At 44.7% G+C, this 24,266-nt stretch overlaps 1 protein-coding gene across 2 annotated transcripts in view; it reads right to left on the reverse strand.

Annotated features, from left to right (window-relative positions):
• Positions 1-24,266, reverse strand: part of N4BP2 (NEDD4 binding protein 2) — a 1,101,392-nt gene that overhangs the window by 400,579 nt on the left and 676,547 nt on the right. For both annotated transcript variants that reach the window (XM_069202011.1, XM_069202014.1), the window contains exon 11: positions 9,182-9,429. In XM_069202011.1, coding sequence (XP_069058112.1) covers positions 9,182-9,429 — 248 coding nt within the window. The remainder of the gene's footprint in view (positions 1-9,181; positions 9,430-24,266) is intronic.

A 24,266-nucleotide genomic window follows, 5' to 3' on the forward strand; every position in this document is an offset into this window, starting at 1 on the left:
CTGGTGGGGGTGTTTTACCCAAGAAAGAACTGGTTGACTCTATTCGGTGTTTGTCTTCCCCCACTTCGAAGGAGGAACTAGTGCGATTTCTCGGTATGGCTGAATTTTACGGTAAATTTGTCAGGAATTTTGCCAGTTCATGTTTTCACATGAGAAGTTTGCTAAAAAAGGGTACTGATTTCAAGTGGGATGAAGAGTGTGAGAGGGAATTTAGCAGTATCAAGGAGTCTTTGGTGATAGCGCCTGCACTCAAGAATTTTAATCCTAATATGCGTTCTATTTTGACGACCGATGCCAGTAACAAAGGGTTGGGAGCAGTTTTACAACAAGGTGGTTTAAATCCTGAAAATACCATTGTCTTCATTTCTAGGAGTCTTAGAGGTGCTGAGAGCAAATATTCTGTGATAGAGAGGGAAGCACTGGCGGTATTTTGGGCGATTAAGAAGTTAAAAAAGTTTTTGTGGGGAGGTTCTTTTGTCGTGCGGACTGATCACAAACCTTTATGTCAAGTTCTCCACTCTATGGGAATTGATGCTGTCTCTAGTAGGATCACTAGGTGGATTGTTGGGTTACAGGAATATGATTGTATTGTAGAATATGTTCCTGGTTCTCACAACTTGTCGGCTGATGTTTTGTCTAGATTGGTTTCTACAGAAGGTAAGAACAATGAGAGTGAATGTCTGGAGGGTGATGATACAGAATGTTTTGATCAAGTGTGTGAAGTCAGTTTTGAAATAATCCCGGAGGTCAAATGGCGTGAAGAAACCTTAAAAGATGTGGTGCTACAAGATGTCATCAAGTTGATACAAGATGATTGGAGGATTAAAAATAAAAGTTGTGGTGGAAGTGCTGAATTTTGGAATGTGAGAAATGAATTGGTTTGTGTTGATGGACTGTTATTGAGAGGTACGAGGTTGGTTCCTCCTAGAAGTGTGAGGAGTCAATTGGTAAATCAGGCTCACGATAGTCACATGGGCATATCTAAAACCAAAGAGAGGTTGCGTTCCTCCTATTGGTGGCCAGGAATGGACATGCAAGCTGAAAGGGTTGTCAGAGATTGTCTACAGTGTGCGGTGAGTGAAAAAGCTTTGAAACCTCGTGTTCAACCCATGGTCACTAAGGAAACTCCAAAAGGACCGTGGCAAGATATTGCACTTGATATCTTAGGACCCATTCATAGTGGTGGTATGGCTGAATACGTGATTGTGGTTATTGATATGTTTTCAAGGTGGCCTGAGGTAAATTTTACTGGTAGTATCGAAACTAACAAGGTGATTAAATTTATCAAGAAGTTAATAATTCAAGAAGGCTTACCCACTACCATTCTCACAGATAATGGAGTGCAGTTAGTTTCAGGAGAAATGAATGAGTTTTTGCATGGGTGTGGTGTCAAACACAAACTCTGTTCGTTGTATCATCCCGAGGGTAATGGTATGGTGGAACGTTTCAATCGAGTTCTCAAAGAAACTATTTCAATTGCAAAAGATAACCAATTGAATTGGAAGGAAGAAGTGCTAAAAAAGGTTTATCTCTATAGACATACCCCTCATACGTCTACAGGGGAAACACCTTTTACTCTGTTTCGAGGGAGGCGTGGAAACTCTGAATTGGAACCTTCTTGGGTTAATAATTTACTTGATGGCAGGGGTAGGATGATGGTGAATGATGAGTGGAGGTCCAGGGAGTGTGCAAAGAAGGTGAAGAGTAAAATTAATTTTGATAAAACCCATGCTGTGAAGAAAACGGAAGTTCACGTTGGTGATTATGTTCTTATCAGAAATCCTCTAATGAAAAAAAAACTCTCTGGTCCCATGAAGGTTGTGAAGTTGTTTACTAATGCTGTGACAACAGATGATAATAGAGTTTGGAATTTGAATAGAACTGTGAAATTTAGAGGAAATCTCAATTCCTTGTGTAGGAATGTGTCTCATAAGAAGGCCATTGGAGTCTCCACGCAGAAATCAGACTCAAGTAGTCGGAAGGATATCGCTGAAGAGTTGCCGTGTGGTTCAGATGTGAGGAGATCGAACAGATCTGTCAAACCTCCGTCATATCTCAAAGACTATAACTTGTCGTGAAGAATCTATTGTACAAAATACAGTAATTATTTACAATTAGTTTGCATGTTAAAAAAAAAAAAAAAGGTTTATGTTCTGTTACTGTTGTTTTGGTTAAGGAAGGGAGAAGTGTTACATCCTAGATCCGGGTGGGAGCGCGAGAAGGCGAGTGTTGGAATGTCTGTGTGGTGTGTGCGCGAGGCGAGGAATGAGAGTTAGAGCGTGAGGAGAATGTGCGAAAGAGGGCGGACGACGGTTGCGGAGAGAGGCGGAGGTCGGGATGTTTTCTAGACAGAAGAAGTGAAACTCAATGAATAAATAACTCGAGGCATCTTTGAAGGCGTTGTTTTGGTTTCAATCTCGCTCCGATATTACAAGACTCCCTTCACACGACGTGCAGTAGAAAATCTGAGGGAAAGAGCCTATCTGGAGAGTATTCTAGAGGGTGCTGGTGCCTGATTGGCCAGCAGCCAGGTTTGAGTCCTTTTCACAAAAGGACAGAGACAGGCTATATGAGTCATTTGGGTTAACATTATAGCCTATGGAAATTTTCTTTGGTGCTTATTGCTTTTCATGTACTGTGGGACTCCAACTTCGACAACGGGGATGATTCAAGCATGTGAATTTATGAAAGATCCAATACTGGATAATGTGAGTACAAACAATATCTACTAACCACAATACTAGGGTCTGACAATTTGGACTATTCCAGGTCACCCTAAGAGTTAAGAATAGCGATGAATGCAGCAATGTTGTTGTTTTTCAAAGGTATTTTGAAATCTTAAGCAAACAGCATATGCCCTCTGCTCAAAAATAGGTGAACAGCCAAAAATAAGTGACGGTGTTAAAAATTAAGCACCAGTACCGAGCACCAGAGAACACCAGCACAAATTAAGCATTGTATGACTATGTTTTTTAAATTGCTCCAGAGCAGCAATGTCTGCCTTCTCACTGAACAGACAAGACCCATCAAAAGGCATATCCATGAAGAAGCCCTGTACATCGCTGGAGAATCCAGTAGATGGTACCCACCCATGTTAAGGAAGTACAACACTGGTACCAACTGCCCTCCCAGGCAATCAGTTGTATTGTGAGCAACAAAGATATTACATTTGAATGTGCCTTATCTAACATGAATAGTTTGAGCCAAAGAGATGGAAGGTTTTTGGGGACCACCGGTAAGGTCTCCCTAGCCATATTTCACAGGACATGTGTATAATAATCCAGTTAGCAAACAGCATTAACCAACAATATGGCCAGACTGGATTGGAAAAACTTGCACTTGCCAAATGCATCAATCCTCTTGGATTGCCTATGCGAAGGGGTTGTGGGAATACACTGGGATTCTCCTTAATGGCGGAGGCCTCTCAAGTAGGATGCATGGTAAGAAAATCAGGACTGCTAGGGACCCAGCCAGTAAACCCTGGCCACCTGTCAACTGGTGGACAGGAGAACGACTTTGACAAAGTGGCCATCAGGGTATCAATGGGAACCTTGTTGAAAGGGAGTAAAAGCTCAGAAGAAACTGGCCCAAGCTGCAGAATTTCTGTCAGAATGTCTGTTTTGGTCTTGACTAAGAATTCCAGCTGGAAATTCAGAACTTTTCCTGCCCTAATGACTACCACTGCAAAGGCAGAGTTTTTTCTGTTGGAAGCCCATGTGGCATGTGAAGGCCTGCCCCGAAGAAGGCATCAAGGCTGCTGGCCTCTTACACATCCATGTAAAAGTCATCACCTGTGTACTAAAGGGTGATGAAAGCCATCCCAATCACCACCATTATTTTCATCTACATCCTGACTTGTCCCTTGATGTGAATCAGAGCCAAAAAGATATTATTACCTCTGATGGCATGTATGCCTTGGTAGAGGCACTGGGTCACAGTTCAGGTATATGACGACCGGTTGCACTTTTGCAGTCTTGTAGCACAACATTGGTGAAGTTTGGATTGAAGCCAGTTAGTTGTCCAACATCGGTATGAGTACTGGATCCTCATCTGGTATGAGTTGCGTTGGCAAGGCTATTTATGTGGAAGGGACAGGCACAGGTTCAGGAGTCAAAATGGAAGCTTGTCTGGTGTTCATCCAGGTGTCTAGAGCAGGTTCCAAGGGATCAAACAGAGCCAAGGACATGTCTACCAGTGGTAACCTGACTGAGGGACCATGAAGTTCATTGGGGCCTGAAGGCACAACACAGGGAATTAGAAGTGCACCAACATTAAGCAGGATGGCCTCTTTGAAGGTTTCAATTTGCTGTTGTAGTATTGCTGATGGCCGAGGACACTTAGGGCACACCGGGATCAGCTAAGCAATCAGCTCCACAACTAGAGACCTGGAAGGTGAACAATTTACATCAAGGTGCACTTGCGCCTTCTTTTTTAATTTAAAGTGGAGGGATGGGGGTCGAGTTCCACTTCACTTTTTAATGTTTGCACTTGGACTTCAACTTACCTGAGGTCTTCGAGCATGAAATTGCCCTCTCTCAGGAATGGGCACAGGAGTGTAACCGAGGACACACTTGCGTCTTGGAGCAGGATTTATGTGGAGGCTTCATCTTACTTTTGTAAAGCTACACTTCCTGGTCTCGGATCTTCTTTAGGTACATGGGGGCACATTTGTTGCATGACTTCCAGCCATGGCCGGAGCCCAGGCACCAGAGATGCACCTAGTATGGATCCATGACAGACATCTGTTTTCTGCAGTCACAGCATGGTTTGAAACCCGTAGTTTTGGGTGGGGACATGGTTTCCTAGCACACAGGAATTTGTTTTAGAAGCTGTCAGGAGACCAACAAAATTGGGAGCACACCTCCAGATCTCATTTGAAGGAGTGAAAAGAAAGGAACAGACAGCGCACAAGGGTAGCGCTTATATGTGGCTCCATTTCATTACTTACAGGCAAAATGAAACCATTGCAGAGTGCACGGCGCCAAATATTCGTATGTGGGATCAATGCTGAAGAAATGTTTTTCAGGTCCTGTCTAGCATCTGGAGAGTATTCTAATGTGAGGAATCATCTGCAGTTAGACTTATCCATCAGCATATTCATTTTCTATCAGAGCTTCTCCATGGAAATTATGACTTCAATGGTTTTTAATCATTCCAGTACACTTTTGATAAATCATATGGTTCCTACAAAAGCCTACCATATACACAGTTTTGCCAATTACAAATCCATATACTGTCGATATCTTACACTGCAAGCAAGCAAAACAAATAAAAAATGTTAGCTTGACACTTTCCAAGAAGGGCAGCATTTCAGGGAAATCTAAAACAATAATAGCAAAAATAAAAAAAGTTACCTAAACAATAGTAGGCACAGCGGTGTTCTAATGAAGAAATGAACCTGTATCTATTGTTTAAAGTAGTGGAACATGGTTTAACACAGAATTAGATTGTGGATTTTTATAGGGGAATGATTGCATCCAACACTCAGTGACCCACCTCCTTCTGTTTTTCCTTCATGCTTTTAAATGCTACATGACATGTACTCAAATACTGTATGCCATGCCTCCTTTAAACAGGATATGTTTGAATCATACATCTAATGTGATGTGTTTTATCCCTTTCATTTCAGCCTCTTTCATGTTGGTTCTGACATCAGCACCTTGGTCTTCTAGTCTACTTACTATCACTGCTGATTACCATCATTTAAACTTGAAAATGACAATTTCCTTACTGCTGAAGAATATGGTGCAAGGGCAGAGCCACCTGAGTTTCGTTCATATTTAATTAGGTTTACTTGTTATGTATTCTTCTCTTCCTACACTACTTAATGATCTCATCTCTTGATTTCTCAAAATGTGTGTTTTTTCAGTTCAATCGTTAATTTGCCTATCAGTACAATTTCTTAACGTTTTTATATGTGATTTGTCTCTCCCTATTTTTACACAAAGAGACTCTTAAAGACTGTGGGCACAATTTACAGTTTTGGAAGATAGGGTACTCCTCCCAAACGTGACGGAGTATCCTGCCCTCCAAACTCCCAGTCCACTCGCCTCACTTAGAGACAGGTGCACCTTAACTATTCCATGGACAGACCCCCATGTTGGCTCTGTCAACAGAATACTTGTTTTCACAGCCAAATGGAGACAGAATAAGGATAATAAACCATCTGCCCTATTTAGAAAGGACGTCTAATGTTTTTCATGTCCAGCATTGCCAGGAAAAACCTGTGGTGAGGAAAAGGAAAATATATAATGACCCTGATTCCCCAGGAGAAAACTCTCAGGATATGGGAGTCATCAGTTTTTTTGTTATTAATAGACAAAGTAATGCTTTGAGAGTTTGTTTTGGTAAAACAAAAAATCTTAAATTCTTTGGTGAATGGTTGTCATAATTGATGGTGGTAGTTCAATCAAACTTTTAGTACATTGAAAAGAATTGTTGTGACAACATCTTTTTTCAGAGTACAGAGATGACTGCTGGGCTGGAAGTCATCCCTAAATCAGATGGGCTACCAAAGTGGCATAGGTAATGTCTTCCACCACTCTGACAGAGGGAGTAATGTCTGCCAAGTTATAAATTAGGCCCTATATTTTCCTGATTTGTCACTTTGAAAAGGTGTCTCACACTATAAAACACTCATCTGCTATGTACTCACCATAAAGAATTTCAAGCGTATGCCCATTTCTTCAAATTTCAAAGGCGATATACCAAATGAACTGGTGCCACAGAAGAAGCACTTATCTGGAGGGCGGTTACATAACTAGTTCATTTTATTTCCATGTGTTTTGATTCTTTCATTACTTGAATCCACGGCCTTCAGGAGAGTCACCATCACAACAAAAGACTGAAGGAGATGGACTGCTAGCCCAATACTAGTGATCCAAGTATACTGAGATTGTGCGCTTGGTGAAAGTTGTCCACCACATCTCCGTGGCCTGATTGTAAAGCTGTCTTCCCTTTGGCCACAGTGGACATTGAAGTAGGAGTTGCTGATGTCATCAGAGCACAGATGCTCTTCTGGCCAGGGCACCATGATCTGCATGACACAGCCAGATTCCTCTAATACAGCTTCTTGTGGAGAAGAGCCCCGAAGCACCTATGAACTAGTCAGAAGTAGTTTTGGGAAACCAGTTGCATCAGGGTAGGACGTGGAAATTAAAGTGGGAACAGGTAAGTGGACTACTCCTCAGGAATTGTGAGATACACTGAGAATTGTGAGATGATTGGTGGCAGCTGCTCCAGTACTGGGGGCTGAGGGTTTTCAGATAGACTCTCCATCATTAAAAAAAAGGCAGAGCTGGGGACTGAAGACAGCACTGATTAATTTTACAAGTCTGACTCGTCTACCACAGAGTTATTTTTCCTTGAGGGAGATAACCAGGAGAGAAACCAGAGAAGACTGAGCTTAACTGCAGGTACCAAAAAAGACTCTTGAGAGCCCTTTGATGGTGACTGTGAGACAGACGTAAAATACTTTTCCAAGAACGTCATCAGCAGAGAGCATGGTGCAGTCACATACTCCTGGGTGTGGTGTGCCTTCAGTGTCAAGGTGACATTTTCACAAGACAGCTAAAGTTAATTGTCCTAAGAGACATGATTCAAATGGCCTGCTATCTCTTGGTGCCCCTGCTTTTCTTTCTTCCTCTTGTGGTTTTAGGAGACTGGGAGATATGTTTGGACTAGGCAAGGCAGACATTCAGGCTTTTTTGAGGCAAGACTTTCTGCTCACTGACTGGGTGGTATGCTCCCTTTCAACTAATACCTGCATAGCTCAAGAGCTGAGCTCTACCACAGTATATAGTAGGAGTCAGAAGAGGAACAAGTCTGATCAGTAGAGGACGAACACAGAGAGCAACAATGTGCTGGGTTTGACTCCCTGGTGCAAGTCCCTGTAGATTCGAGAGCAAACTAAGACTTGTTGTCCTGGTCTGAATCCTTGGAGGGATGCTTGTGTGCTTTTTTTTATGGATGGTTCAGAAGCCAAACCAGGTATGCAAAGACATCCGTCAGAGAGGTGGTCTATAACGAAAGAATACAATGCATGCTTGATGAGAATGTCTGATATGATATTTGGCATGACATGACAAAAGGATCCATCTGAATTAAAACTTTACTGCATGAAATACCATTTAAGGTTTATTGGTGCAGAAAGCTTGAATCTTGCTTATCATCCTAGCTGAGTTTTAGCTGATGAGGGTGTTACCTTTCAGAGGCATACTGTATATCTGCATGGGTTTGAAAGGAAGGCCCATACCTTGGATACACAATTTCCCCCAAAAGATGATGGTTTCGTAACTGCGGGACGCTGTGATTAAGTACCACCAAGAAATCTTAAATCACTGGAACAGCAAAACATATACTTGAGAAGGACTTTGCGGCAAGCAGTAATAGCATTCCAATGCATTTAAGATAAGGTGAGGCAGGCAGGCCACATACAAAAATATTTTGTAGAAAATCTGAAAAAAAGCCCCAAAAAATCTTAAACCTTCTCATTTATTTTCATCACCATGTGTAGCTGATTATTGGGTTGAAAGCTGTGGCATGAGCATTTCTCAAAAAAAGAGAAGAAGGTGGAGGAAACAAATCTAACAAAAAAGATTAAAACAGCTCCAAGCATACAAAGGGATCTAAAAGAAGCAGGTACCAATTCTCACTGTTTTGAGAAACAAAATATTTAACACCCCATAAAAACATGTACATGTGTGTATGTGCCCCGAAGTCTTCTGATAATGAAGCTTTCTCATTTTCATATTTTGTCCAAGAAATGTTCTACCAAAAGAGCCAACAAATGATGCAGGATTTGTGTATGCTTTTAACCTCATTATAACAATTCTTAATTTCGCATTGAGGAAAACAAGTAGTATTACTTGGCTTAAAGCCCAGATTGCATTCAGAGTTAGGTTCCCTGCAGTCTTCCTATACCATTTATGACTTTTCTGGGAAATCTTGACTTCTGGTCACACTGATAAAAAGAAGTGCATCTAAGATCATGCTAAGATACCTTCAAATCAGAAATCCAACATTTCTACTGAGCAACTGATATAAATACCACACATGTGCATTTATATATGTTTTGGCATATGAAAAGGCCAGAGGTTGATATAGGCATAATGAAAATCTGTCTCATTATTGTTAGAAACTAAGTCTAACACAGTACACACAAAATAATAGATAAACATACCAAATCCTCTCTCTCTTGAAAAGCAACTTCTTCCGACATAATTTTCCTGAGTGACACTTTTTGGGTCTGAGTGTTCCAGTGGTCCATAAAAGGTAAGGCCCCTGAAACACCATCCTGATGAGCAGACGTGCACACGGTTTGAGGAACCACAGTATCAGGAGCAGGACTAGCATTGCTCCCCTGCACTTTACTGTCTGTGAAATGAGGTAAGTGTGGCAGTGTTCCATCATCAGGCCAAAACTGCTCATCTGCAAGAAATAGAAGAAGAAATGTAATCAGTTACTCAAGCCATGCACTTGAATACATGATGACTGTAATAATGATCCTTTGTTGGATGAGTTACAGGCAATGCACCCCTTTGCTGAAACTTTCACTGTAAAGCATTCGCTTCTTGGACCAACAACCTCCTACTGCTTCACCACTACACAATACCATAAGGTAGACCAAAAGAAGGCACAGCTCTGTTAATATATAGTTTAGATCCATAATTTAATACAATCAAAGTAAAATCCATAACCAGCCATCATTGTGAGAGAACTACAGACCACTTCAGGGGAGATTTATAAACTGAGCATATTCTACTCAGCCAGTGGCGGTTGAGAGTAATTTGGGTGAGCATGAACTGGGAGCACTCTTTGGGATGGCATGTAACAAATAAAAAAACAATATGACAGTGGGATTAATCCAAAACATAAATCAAGGAAAATTAGAAGCAGGCCATAAAGGTGGATGGAGAAAATGTATTAACGAGCAGAAACAAGTCTCCACTGCATACAGTAGAGGAACATGCCCACATCACTAATGGAGGCTTATAGACTATGTGAAGAGATTCAGACTGAACATAATATGCCACGAGAATGTCTTTTCGATAATAGTGCATAATTAGGCAACTTAGTAGCTAGAGAAGGCAGAGTTTGAGCAAGAAACCATTGGTGTCATTCCAACAAACCGAACTAGAAAAGCAACAAAACTAGAGTTAGATAAATAATAACACAATGTAATTAGTCATTAAATGGTAGTTTTCAGATAAAATGTTTGCTCCAGCCACAGTACCTCATAAATACAACTGGGAAAAGTGTCAATTGGCATAACATCCTTTACAACGGAGTTTTGACACCAGCACTTGAAGAAATGTAGTACCTGCACTCTCTCAAAATGCACTGCTTACCTCGCTGGGAAGTTGAATTTGGTGTGGCAGTGCAAATAAGTATGCTCCTCAATTAATGTGAAAAAGTGAGCTGCTTACAGATACCACAAATTAACCAAGCTGAAGAACTAGGAAGTAACCTTTACTTTTTCAGCATGGAACTTTGTTTGATATTCATAAATATTAATATATAATAGCAGCCCATTAGCTATGCTCATCGGAGCGTTAACTCAGAGGATAGTTGACAGAAAAGGGATGCTATATACTTGGCTTACCAAGGTGTGATTACTGCAGTCAATGCAGCAATGCTGGCAAAACATCTGCACCAAACACCAGGTAGTCATATTGTAGCTTTCCGAGCCTGAGACATTTTTGATGAAAGCAGCAGTTTACCAATCATAGAATGAGCCCGAGTTTGTCTACAATGCCAATGTCGGACTATTGCTAACATGCAAAATGCAGAATACTGATCATCCAGCCATGGAATGTTTTGAAGAAACCAAACCAGGTATGCTAAGAGAGGTGATTCATGAAGATAGGGCAATGTCTTCTTGATAAGAATGTCTGATATGACATCTGGGAAGACAGAAGGAATAATATATAATAATACTTTATTGCATGAAATAATGCTTATGTTTAATTGGTGCATAGGGCTTGAATCCCATTAATCATTCTAGCTGATGTTTTTTGCTGAGGAGGAAGCTACTTTCCAGAGACATATTGTTGATCCTGCATACCAATGGATTCGAAATGAGGTTTCATAGCTTAGATAAAACTACATTTAGGGCCAGATGTATCAAAAAACCAAATTGCATTTCTTAAATAGCGAATTTTAAGAAATCGCTATTTAAGAAATGCAAAATGGTATGTATGATTTTTGCGATTCGGTAATGGCGATTTCTTAAAATTCGTAAATGCTATTACCGAATCGCAAATAGAGAATCCAACTCCATTTGCACCTATGGGCCTGAAGCGAATGGTTTTGCATTTCCTAAATTGCGAATTCCAGTTAGGAATTCGCAATTTAGGAAGTGCAAATCCCAGGGTGCTGGGGGCCTAAGGCCCCCTCTGCTGCACCCCAAAAATATTTTTACGGACATGTGAAGCACACACATCCCTTAGGGGCATGTGTGCGCTACATGTCAATTTTAAAAATGCATTTAAAATGCATTTTTAAAAATTGCACATGGTTACCACCAAACTTTTGTTGGTGGTAATTGCATTTCCTAAATGCCCAATTCGCATTTAGGAAATGCTTGATACATATGCTTAAGAAATCGCAAATGAGGATTCCTTATTTGCGATTTCCTATTTAGAGAATCGCAATTTGCGAATTGCGATTCTCTAAATGTGGTCGCAATTTTAAGGAATCGCTATTTTAGCGATTCCTTAAAATTGCACTGCAAATGCCTTTCATACATTCTGAAAGGCATTTTTGCATTCGCAAATGGCCGAATTTTGCGATTCGCACCGTTTGCGATTGCAAAATCGCTTGATACATCTGGCCCTTAATTTCGAAAAATGAGATGGCTTCCCAACTGGGGGACAATACTGTTGAGTCCCCCTAGGAAATCATTATTCACTAAAAAATCAAGAACCTGTCTGGGAACGACCTTTGAGGAAACCATATTTTGGACAATCCAATAGAAATTTAGCAGAAACAGTCTTGTATTTTCTACCTATATATATTGATCACAATGTGAAGCCTGGCCACTGGATCGAGAAAAGTAGCATTGGCTATAAAAGACAAGCTATACAAATGTATCACTATCTAATAATCTGTGTTAGCATTATCAAATGATATAAAGAGCTGAAACAAGAAAAAAGAACTACATATCAAAACTTTGATAAAGCAGTGTCCACGAAATGTGTTGACTGTTGTAATGTGTAAGAAAATTACAGTGCATGTTCAGTGTTTAAATTTTCTCTAAATTAATATTAATATTAAATATCAAATGTAAAGTCTAACATTGCTGGGTAGTTTAAGCAGGTTCACATACCTCTTACACACAATGTCTTGTGTTCAAAGACTGACGACAACAGCAAATAATACTGAGGCCTTCTGTGTCGAAATCCAACATATAGGGCATTCTCAACAAGAAAGAATTTGGCGCATTTAGCACTGACCATTTCAACAAAGAGACCATAGGGGTCCCCCTTTTACTTCAGGAGACTGGGTTACTATGGGCCAGATGTAGGTAGCTAAAAAATTGCGAGTCGGAAATTGCGAGTCGTTGCGACTCGCAATTTCCGACTTGCAAAATGGTATCCAACAAGAAAAAGCAACTTCATTTAGCGACTCGCAAATTAAGTCGCACCACAGATTGCGAGTCCGCTGTGTGCGAGGTAGCTTTTTGCGACCTCGCAAAAAACGGACACGCAAATTGCGAGTGGGTGTTGCAAATTGCAACTGTGCCGCAAATTGCATGCAGGTGCAGCAGAACAGTTTGGAAAACACTTCCTGGCTCCTGCTGATGACATCACAGCCAGGAAGTTAACATATACACCTAGGAGGAGGGAGGACCACACCCTTTTCTAACTGCTGAGCAACCACCTGGAGGAACAGCAGCAAGAATGGAAGACTTTGGCAGGAAGAGAAAACTGAAGTTTTCAGAAAAGGAACTTGAGGTGCTGACAGACGAATGCTGCCAGCACCATGACCAGCTATTCGGAAGGGCTGCCCTGAGTGTGCCAGACACGGAAAAAAGGAGGATCTGGAATGACATCCAGGAGCGGGTCAACGCCATAGGGGTGAGACACAGGAGTATAGAGGAGATAAAAAAGAGATGGTATGACCTGCGCTCCAGGACCAAGGAGAGGGTGGCAGAGCGCCTCCGGGAGATGAGGGGTACAGGAGGAGGCCCATCCACCGTCCCACCACCCACACCCATGGAGGAACTTGTGAAACAGACCCTTGAGCCTGAGTCAGTGGCTGGAATGGGAGTGTTGGACACGTCAGCGCCAGGGACATCAACAAGTGAGTACCATGAAACATGCATGTACACCCATATCTGCCATACCCCCACCCACCCAGTACACAGCAGCATGCACAACCAAACTAGCTCCATTCCAGACTTGCAACCACCAGAATGGTGCATTATGTCCAATGTAGTTCAGTAGTCAGCTGATAGGCAACAGTTTATTAGGAGTCATACAACAGATGTTAGATACTGACAGTGTGTTCACTATGTCCCACAGGTCTCCCACAGGACACCCCCACCAGCCAGTTCATCCTGGGTGCAGAGAGCAGCCAACAGGCAGCACAGGAGTCCGAAGCAGCCACTACAGGGCCCAGCACCACACCACCACAGTCCCCTCCAGCTGCACCAATGGACATTGTGGAAATCGACACAGCACCTGGTCCCAGCCACAGTGTCATACAGCAGGACCCTGAAGCTCCACCGCGTCGCAGGCTCCATGTCCCAGCAGTGTCCCAGGAGAATGTAGGTGACTCATCTATGTCCGCCACGGAGGCAGCCCTCATAACTGGTCAGCGCCTGCAAACAAGGCAGATGAGAGTAATATCAGGGGCAATGCAACGGATGGAGCGTAATTTCACCACAGGGCTGGCACAGATGAACACACAGTTCACACGTCTGAACGAGAATGTCGGTGACCTTGCACTCTCCATCCGTCAACTCGTAACAGAACTAGTGTCAGAGAGAGAGAGTGCAAGGTGCCGTGAGCGGCAACTCGTACACCGGTTGGATCGCATGGCTGCATCCATCGTCCGCCTGGGAGTCAACACCACAGGGCTGTCACGCCGTACAGTTAGTTTGCAGATGGACTTGGGCCACTTTGCAGGGGATGTGGCTCGGGGACTGGGTTGCATCAGCCACACTGTGGACATGCTGGAGGCTAGACAGGTGGCTAGGGGCACGGCAGAGAAAACCTCAGGATAGTGAGGAGGGGTCCACCATCAGCAGCGCATCTGCCACGGACACACAAGTCTTGAGGAGTGGCAGTGCACGTCAGGGGTCTGCTGACACACCGAGCACTAGCCATGCTGGGCGTCCCAGGCGGAGGTGTTGAGCCCATGCACTGCAGGACACTTGAGGCACATGAGGTGAATGTGTCCTCATTGCAGGTGGACATTTACAGCCCCTTCACAAAAGTTCAGTTCATCATTACTTAGGTTGACTTAATAAAAGTTCTTGTTTGTTCCACTTCACAACTGGGCTCTTTGTGTGTGACATTAGTGTGTGTGGTGAAAGTTACCACGTACCTTCCAAAGTACTGGTTTGCAATGTGGTCCCGTCTCTGTCTGCCTTGATTAGCAATGCTTCTATCCCCATGATGGCGATGTGGTGGCTCTTGCTCGTCTTCCTCCGAATCTGGGTCTTCAGGGGTGAGATGTAGCCCACGTCTGGTGGCAATGTTGTGCAGTATAGCGCATGCGCCAACTATCTTGAATGCTGTTATTGGGGCATACTGGAGCGCACCTCCACTTCTGTGGAGGCATCGGAATCTTGCCTATAACAGTCCAAAATGTCCTCTCTATGACATTTCTGGTCCTCCTATCTGCACTGTTATAACGCCTCTCATTCTCATTGCATGGTCGTAGCGCATATGCACTGTCACCTGTTTGGAATAAATGGACAATGTTAGCAGGGTATGGATGGTTTCTACAGTGACCTGTGTGTATGGCTTCAGGGTGTATTCAGCAATACCTAAGAGATATCCGTCTTCAAACTCACCACGTTCTAGGCGTTGGTGTATCCCACTGTGCCTGAAAATGTAAGAGTCATGTGTACTTCCTGGAAATTTGGCTACCATGTCAGTGATAACATAATGGGCGTCACATACCACCTGGATGTTCAGTGAGTGGGTACACTTCCGGTTGCGGAACAGATATTCCAGATTTGCAGGAGGGCATATTTGTATATGTGTCCCGTCTACACACCCTATTACATGAGGGAAGTTGGCAATCCTGTAGAATTCCAACTTGGTGCTGTTGATTTCTGCCTCATTCCTGGGTAGGTATATGTATCTGGACATGTGTGTGAGTATGGCATCTAAGAAACATCTGAACCGTGAGAGTGCACTCTGGGATACCCCACCTGCCACAGCAGTGACCCCGTGATAGCTACCCGAGGCCAAGAGGTGCAGTGAGCATAGCACTTGCACATGTGTGGGGATGGCGCTGCCGCGCACAGTCTGGCGTTGCAGCTGCGGATTGAGTAGATCTATTAATTCCAATATTGCTGCACTGCTGGGTCTGTGTTTATCATATATCTCCTCCTCTGTTTGTTGGAAAAGTGTCTGCCTGGTTCTGTATATCCTCTCCTGTTTCTGGCTCCTCCTCCTCTGCTGTGCGGCGTGGACTCTCCTCATCCTTGCTATCACATATATCTCCGCCACCTTGAGTAACCCAGATGCCTTCTGGGTCTCCTTTTATACTTTGGTTCTGGTTACCACCTGCTCTAAGTTAGTGGTAAATTGGGTGTGCAAAATGGGCTTTTTGCGACTAGAAATTTGCGAGTGGCTTTTTTCATATGGTTTGCGACTCGCAAATTTCGACTTCCTATTTGCGGGTCGCACAATGGGGTCGCAAATTTTGCGAGTCGGTAATGGTTCGCGTCGCAATTTGCGATTCGGAAATGGGGTTTTTGCATCCCATTTCCGATTTTGCGGGGTCGCAAATTGCGATTTGGGCCATTTGCGTCTCGCAAAATGTTGCTACATCTGGCCCTATGTATCTCCCCTTTTCTGACAGCTGGATTCATTACTTAGGCCCTCATTACAACTGTGGCGGTCGGTGTTAAAGAGGCGGTAATACAGCCAACAGGCCGGCGATGAAAAAAAATGGGATCACGACCACGGCGGAAACCGCCAACACAGACAGCCACTTTAACACTCCGATTGCCACGGCGGTAGCAACAAACACCGCAGCAGTCACCACCAATAGCCAGGCGGAAGACAATATACCACAATCGAAGAACTGTGTGCCCGATTGGAGCCAGACCTGATGTCAGCTATCCGCCAGCCTACAGGTATCCCCCATCTAGTGCAGGGCCTGTCAGTGCTCCATTTCCTGGCAAGTGGTTCCTTTCAAACAACAGTGGCCATGGCATCAGGGATGTCTCAGACAATGTTTTCCAACGTGTTGACCAGAGTGTTGTCTGCGCTCCTGAAACACATGTGCAGCTACATCGTGTTCCCCCAGGTGGAGGATTTGGCTACAGTGAAAGCTGACTTTTATGCCCTGGGACATATCCCCAACATCATTGGTACCATTGATGGTACACATATGGCATTTGTTCCCCCCCGGAGAAATGAACAAGTTTTCAGGAACAGAAAAAGCTATCACTCTATGAATGTGCAGATGGTGTGTTTGGCGGACCAGTACATCTCCCATGTGAATGCCAAATATCCTGGCTCTGTGCAGGACGCCTTTATCTTGAGGAATAGCAGCATCCCATATGTGATGGGCCAACTCCAGAGTCACCAGGTGTGGCTAATAGGTGAGCCAAAGGTCCCCAACACACTATGAGTAGGTGTCTGGGTTTGGGGTCGTCCCTAAGGGCTAGTGTGTGTCTAACAGTTGTCCCTCGATATTTGCAGGTGACTCTGGTTACCCCAACCTCTCATGGCTACTGACCCCAGGGCGTAATGCAAGGAAAAGGGCAGAGGAACTTCACAATTAGGCACATGGGCGTACAAGGAGGATTATTGAAAGGACCTTCGGCCTCCTGAAGGCCAAGTTTCGGTGACTCCATCTGACAGGTGGCTCCCTGTACTACTCACCCAAGAAGGTGTGCCAGATCATCGTTGAATGTTGCATTGCACAACCTGGCCTTGAGACGCCAGGTGCCTTTTCTGCAGAAGGATGTGCCTGGAGATGGTCTTGTGGCAGCAGTGGAGCCTGTGGACAGTGGGGAAGAGGAGGCAGAGGAAGAAGATGTTGACAACAGAAGCAATATAATTCAGCAGTACTTCCAGTGACACAAAGGTAAGACACTTTACATTTCAGTTATCTGTTGGACATTGTATTGTATTGTATTGTAATAGTATTTATATATCGCTTACTACCCCTGACGAGGCGTTGAAACGCTTTTCGGTGAGTAGCACGCTACTTCGGAACCCAACAAGAATTAGTGATGGATTAGTATCAGGAAATATGAGGACAGTGTTTGTATTATTATGAGTAAATTTGAGCCGCGGATATGAGTGTTTGTTAGTTAGATTGACTGGAGTAATGGAGGGGTTGAGGAGGAAAGAATCCAGAAGTGTATATGGTAACAGGATTTAGGCTTGGGATGAGTAAAGGGGTATGGAGGAGGGAAGAGTCTGTGGAAGGGGTTAGGGAGATCATAGTAGCAGGGTGAGATAAATGAGGGTGAATTTAATAGGGTTGTTTGGGAGGTCATGGTAGTAAAGTGAGGTTTGGTGAGTTAGATGTGGAAGCAGAGGGAAGAGCTTAAGCAGAGTTATTTAGGAGATGAAAGTAGTAGAATAGATTTGGGATGAGTCAGAGTGGGAATGAAGGATGGATTGATAGAGACATGACATATTATTGTACATTGTTTCCCTATGTCTATGGCCACTGAGTGTACCCTTTGGCATCTCTAGTTTCAGATCTCTGTGCCCCACTCTGGCTCCTGCTATGTGTACTGCTGCCCACAAAAGGCCATTCAAAAGTATATTTCACTGTACATTTGAGTTGCAATGCTTTGATAATGTTGTACTAATACATTTGTGAATCATTTGACAGACTCCAGATTAGTATTTGTTCCAAGGGTGTTTATCAAGGTGCTCATAAGTAGAGGGGTATGTGCAATGGGCTGGGCTGATGATGGAGGAAAGTCCAGGGTAGAGTCCAGTCTCTTGGTATCACAGGTGAATTGCCCAATGGGGCATAGGAAGGGGAGTAATGGCAGTTCAAGGTGGACAGGGTGACTGAGTGGGACAGAAGGGTGACAATCAGGAGAGTCTTATTTCCTGGTGGGGGTCTTGGCAATGTTCTCTGGCTTCTGCCTGGATCGCAGGGACCTTTTGCAGGGTGGTTCTTCTTCTGCAAGGGGTGGGGTGCCGGTGGCCTGTTGGTCCTGTGGCGGGGCCTCCTGTCCACTAGCGGAGGCGGAGGTGGAAGGCTTTTCATCGGTTTGGCTAGTGTCAGGCGACCGTTGTTCTGTGATATTGGGATGGGTGGGTTGTGATAGTGGGGTATATTTGAGGTGGTGGAGTGATGGGGGTGAGGGTAGGGGTAGGAGTTTGTGATGGCATGCAGGTAGGGTGGGGGGGATAAAGTAGTAAAGATTTGACTTACCACAGTCCAGTCCTCCTGTGAGGCCCTCAGGATGCATAATTGCCAAGACTTGCTCCTGCCATGTTGTTAGTTGTGGGGGAGGAGGTGGGGGCCCACCACCAGTCCTCTCTACTGCTACCTGATGTCTTGCAACCACGGAACGCACCTTCCCCCGTAGGTCATTCCACCTCTTCCTGATGTCATCCCTGGTTCTTGGGTGCTGTCCCATGGCACTGACCCTGTCCACGATTCTCCGTCATAGCTCCATCTTCCTTGCAATGGACGTCTGCTGCACCTGGGATCCGAATTGCTGTGGCTTTACCCAGGTGATTTCCTCCACCATGACCCTTAGCTCCTCCTCTGAAAACCTGGGGTGTCTTTGGGGTGCCATCGATGTGGTGTGAGTGATATGTGTGAGGATGTGTGGAGTGATTTGTGGGGTGATGTGTTGGGGTGTATGCTGTGATGTGCGTGGATGGTGTATGGGTAATGGTGTTCTGTGCCTCTGGTTGAGTGGGTGTTCCTGGCTTGTGTCTCTCTGTGTTGGCCATCTTTTTTTTCATTGAAAGGGTTGTGGGTAATGTGGGTGTGTGTTTTATAGTGGTGTGAGTGTATTGGTGTGGTGTGTGTATGTGTGTCAGGTGTGTGTAGTTTGAATTGTCCAATCTGGTGGTATTTTGCAAATGTTTTACCGCGGTTGAAAGACCGCTGCGGTGATGCGTGGGTCGTGATACTGTAGGCGTATTCCTGTTGGCATAACGTCGTGGGTTTTGCTATCGCCAGTTTATCACTGACCTTTGGGCTGGTGGACTTGTGTGGGTGTCTGTATTGTGGTGGAATTCTCAGTGTAGGTCATAATACGGCGGGCACGGTATGTTGGCGGCCGTCAGCACAGCGGTAGGCGGCATTTACCGCCACGGTTGTAATGAGGGCCTTAGTATCTAACTTATAAATACTCCAGAATATTCTATTCCCTCTTAATTTCTTCGAAGGATTTAATTTATTTCATAGTATGGTGCTTAGGTGTGTGGAGTCTTCCTTCTCCCAAGCTTTGCATATTTCCCTATTTAGAACAGTCCATCCAGGTGGGAGCATGACAATGAAAAGTTAGAAAACTCCCTTTTTCTCTTAGTGACATAATCCTAGTTATTGGGGATGTGTATAGACCTATCTCTAGTTGAATTTTGGGAGCCCATGAGACTATCCCTAAGGGCTGTGATACCAAGTTCTAGTGGATGAAACACCACAATTTGTCCATTTTACCTCACCACCATTCAACTAGGTGTCCTATTTAGGCAGCTTGAAGGAGATGTGGGAACAGGGCTTTCAGTTTAGATGTGTCTTAGACTGTATCTTGGCGAGCCTTGGCCTTGTCCTTACCCAGACAAAGCATGTATACTGTAAAGGTCCTGCAAGCATTTTATTTCTGTCCAGGGAATCTGAAGCGGTAGAGACTGAACAGCCCTCTTTGACAGTCCGTATCTCCTGTTCTATAAACGGGACATTGGTCTTAATTAGTATACCCGCACTGCTACTTTCCTCTTCACCAAAACAAAGATTTGCCATTTAAATGCTTTTGATTTTAGCAGTTTCTGGCCTTTCTTCAATAGGCGGGAATCTTGTAAAAACACACATTTGCACCACATAACCCCTAGTCCCAGTTCTTGAAGGACTCTCGATATTTTGACATTGCTGTTAAGGCCTCTAACATTGTATAAGGTGAATTTAAAGATCAACGGTGACCACCCCATTTCAATTAGGGCTTGACCTCACTGAAATTGCCCTTTTGTTGTTCTTTCCACTGACACTAGGGTACTGAAAATGTCCTGTAGCCCAGTACTGTGTATTTACCCTTCCACCACCCCACATTTTAAGTAGCAATTGGATATGTCTCTCCTTTCCTGGCACTTCAACTCTCCTAGGACCAAGGAGATCACCCACACACTATACCCAGTGTAATCCAATACCTCTAAAACTATTCATACTCTTAAAACAGAGTAATATTTTTAAAACACATCTGCGATCCCTCAGCAAATCTCTAATTTAATAATTAGGGATAGATTACCTTTTGTTTGCCCTGGCTTCACCCCTGGTGCTTCTCAAGTATTTGTAATCTCATTATGGCTCACCTTCCCTCCTGCTGTCCCTTAACAGTATTGCTCACTCTCCCACGCTATAACCACCTTCATCTCTCCTCCAATTTCCTGAGCCTCTGTATCTGTGGATATGATGGCCTATCGCAGGTGCTGAAAAGACTTTCTTTCTGCTTGATGAAATTTCTGCTTGGTTTAGACAGGTATTTCTGTTTCTGTGTGAAACCATATACTAGTACTAGTTATCAGGAATCAGTGTCTGGCTTTCCATGGCTGGGGATTCCCTGGGTTTGTCCAAGGCAAGGCCTAACTTATTTCTTACACCTTCGGGTAAAGACAGTGTAAATTGTTGACCCTCACATCTGGGGCAGATCTGAAAAGGATGGCCCCATGCATGTCACTCCCTTCTCTTTCAAAAAGCCTGTTACAGTGTTGAAAGGTCATCTTTTTACCGGCAAGCCTGCTCAGACGTCTTGGAAGAGTTACATGAAAGGAGATGTGCAAACCTTCTCCTTAATATTACCTCATTTTTCACTGAAGAAGTGAGCTCTCACTGAATATCTGGTATCGTGTTTTAGCTGTTGGGAAGCCAACCTAAACATTTTATCGATTTATTGTGGATCTTTAACAGGCTCTTCCAGTATGGTGTTGAAGCGATTGTTCACATATCGTTCCAGATCATTTTTGACAACTTCTTCTGAAATGTCACGTAACAACAGATTTTTAAGACCAAATGTATTTGTACGGCCTCACAATTCCCTTGGAGTACATGTTGCTCTTCCATAGGCTTACACTGCACTTTAGCCTACCTCTAGGGTCAGACTAACTGTCCAACATTTCCTTCATTGCATTTACCATGTTCCCTAGATCTATCATTCTCATCTAATTTCTTTCAGATCTTGCTGTAGTTCAAGCTTGAGCGCATAGATTTTATATTTTATTTTGTGGAAGGCCTGCAAAAGAAAGTTCTTTCTGAGTTCCCAATGAGCTGTATCAAGAGCTGCATGTGCATCAACTTGTTGTCTACTTCTTGTGTTTGTCTAGGAAACTTCTCTCTTGGACTCTATTTTTCATTTGGCCCACAAATGCCACATTTGCTTCTTATATTTGCTTCTTACTTGTGTCTGCCAACTACTATTGTAACTGTAAATTGTACTTATATAGCGCTTACTACCCCTGACGAGTAAGCTACTCCGAAAACCAAGACCAGCAGTTAACAGTCAGTAGATTAGTATTTTTTTTAGCATCATTTGTGTTAGGTTTGTGCTCATGATTTCTTGTGTGTTTAGTAGAGTTTAGGGAGAGGCAGAACGATAAGGATTTGATTTGAAATGGGAAGTATAAGTTGTTTTTGTAAGTAGTGGCTGTGTGTATCTGTTAGTTGGGTGATGTGGCTAAAAAAGGAAAATTTTGAGAAGGATGTCTGAAAGTTCATACTAGTCAGAAACATTTGGGATGAGTCAGAGGGTAGGGATTGGCCAAAGGTTGAAAGGAGGATTTTTTTTAATAACAAAACTGAAATTAACGTATACATACTTACATGCACATGACAATTGGTAATGCTTTATTGGCTGGATAAAACCTCTCTATATAAATACCCATATGTGCAAAGAAGCCACAATACTTACATGGTGTAATGTGCATATTTATGTAATGGTGAAGAATACACATTTTTTCATCACATTTCTTAAAGTTTTAGTAGCAGGCATACACTTCTCTATCTTTGCACCTATATATACCCATTAACAGAAATTAACATATTGTTTGATATGATATAACCATGTACCTTGTGGGGTAATATACATTTTCCCCTTATAAAAGTATCTGCAGGGGGGGAGCCAAGATGGCGGATGGGTAGGGTGAATTTCTGAGACTCTCCGCTGCCCCACCAAGGACGAGAGAGAAGAGACGGCGAAAGGACAATAGAGGCAGAGACAGAGCCTGACCTGTGGAGGCCCAGTAGCTCCTCAAGATGACGGCACCCAGGAAGCGATAGAGGACGGACGGTCGCAGCGAGGGGCCTGCAGCATAGAGAGGAGGCAGGGAAGTCCCACCCAGCGCGTGAAGACAGCAGAGCAGAGGGAGAGATGGTCGGCCCAGGTTGTCAGAGAAGCCTGGTGTACTGGCCAGGAGGGAATAGGCCATGGCAGACCCTCCGGGAGCCCGACATAGTGCCTGCGGAGCCTAGAGGAGGAGCATCAGGAGGACACCTGTGGAGACCTCCCAGTAGGGGATGGAGCGCGTGGCAGCACGGCAGTGGAGCCACGTCTCCTGACCGGTTGGTGACGGAGAGGAGAAGATGTGGGGGCAGACCTGGAGGGGGGAACCCGACCAGGATGCAGTGGTCATGCCGAGTCAGCGGCATGGCCCGGGGGCTGCACGGTGCACTGGGTCCCTCGATTGACACGCTACGATGGTAAGATGCTGGAAACGGCTGGCGGTGGGGAGAGACTGACCTGACCTGGATACAGCCTGCATCACAGAGAGGAAGAGAGTGGAGCACAGGGAAAGATGGCCAGCCCAGATCACCAGAGAAGCCCAATGGAATGGCTGGAAGGAATTGGCCTCCTGGAGCCCGACCTAATGCCTGCAGGGCCTAGAGGAGGAGCATTAGAAGAGCACCTGCGGAGAACTCCCGGGAGGTGACAGAGAGGAGCAGAAGGGAAGGTGGACCTGGTAGGGGGGACTTGGCCAGGATGTGCTGGGGACGCTGAGCCAGTGGCACGCCCAAGGGACTGCGAGGAGCATTGGGTCCCCCGATCAACCCACCACGGAGATGGTGAGAGGCCAGAAACGACTGGTGGCGCAGGGAGGCTGAACTGGAGATGGAGGGGGCCGGAACAGATGCCCTAGCCGCCTGAAGCCAGACCGGGTGGGGCCCGAAACCGACATCCAGTGCATCCTCCCCGCTAACGGCCCGAACGAGGTGGCGGAAGTTGTTGTCAGTAATGGAGGCCCTTGATCAGAGCGGAGGGGAGGAACTAGGCTGCCTCAGGGGCAGGGGTAACTTACGCATGCAGGGAGCTTTACATCTACAGTCGCAGCTGGATCACAGGGGTCCTCAAACTGGGCCGAGTAGGTGAAGGACCTGGGAGGGGACTCCCAAGCGGGGAGGCCTGATGAGCACCTGAACCAGGTACACAGACGAAGTGCCGCACCCTGGCAGCAGCTTGGTGAAATACGGCAAGGGGGGGCGCCCACAAGGAGGAGGGGGTGAGGAACAGAGTCCGACAGACCCGGTCGAGGGTAATAGCCACAGTGAGATCCAGGAAGGAGAGATCAGTGACAGACATGCTGACCAGGCCCATACCGAACAAAACCGAAGGGGACGCAGCCGCCACATGGGCGCGAGGGACAGGAGGGAGAGGCCCCTATTACACAGGCATTTCTAAAGGGTCTGTTCACATCATTAAGAGAAGACCTACAAGCGGTGAAGAGGGATCTGTCACAAGACATGAGGATGTACGACGTGAGCTGGAGGAAGTCAGCTATAGGGTGGCCACCCTGGAAGACCAAGACTAATCGAGACGAGGAGATAGTGCAGCTCCAGCAGGAAGTCATCTGCTTGCAGGAGCAACAGATTGAATTCCAGGCTCA

Source organism: Pleurodeles waltl, chromosome 1_2 (assembly GCF_031143425.1).
Source record: "Pleurodeles waltl isolate 20211129_DDA chromosome 1_2, aPleWal1.hap1.20221129, whole genome shotgun sequence".
Classification (NCBI taxonomy): Eukaryota; Metazoa; Chordata; class Amphibia; order Caudata; family Salamandridae; genus Pleurodeles; species Pleurodeles waltl.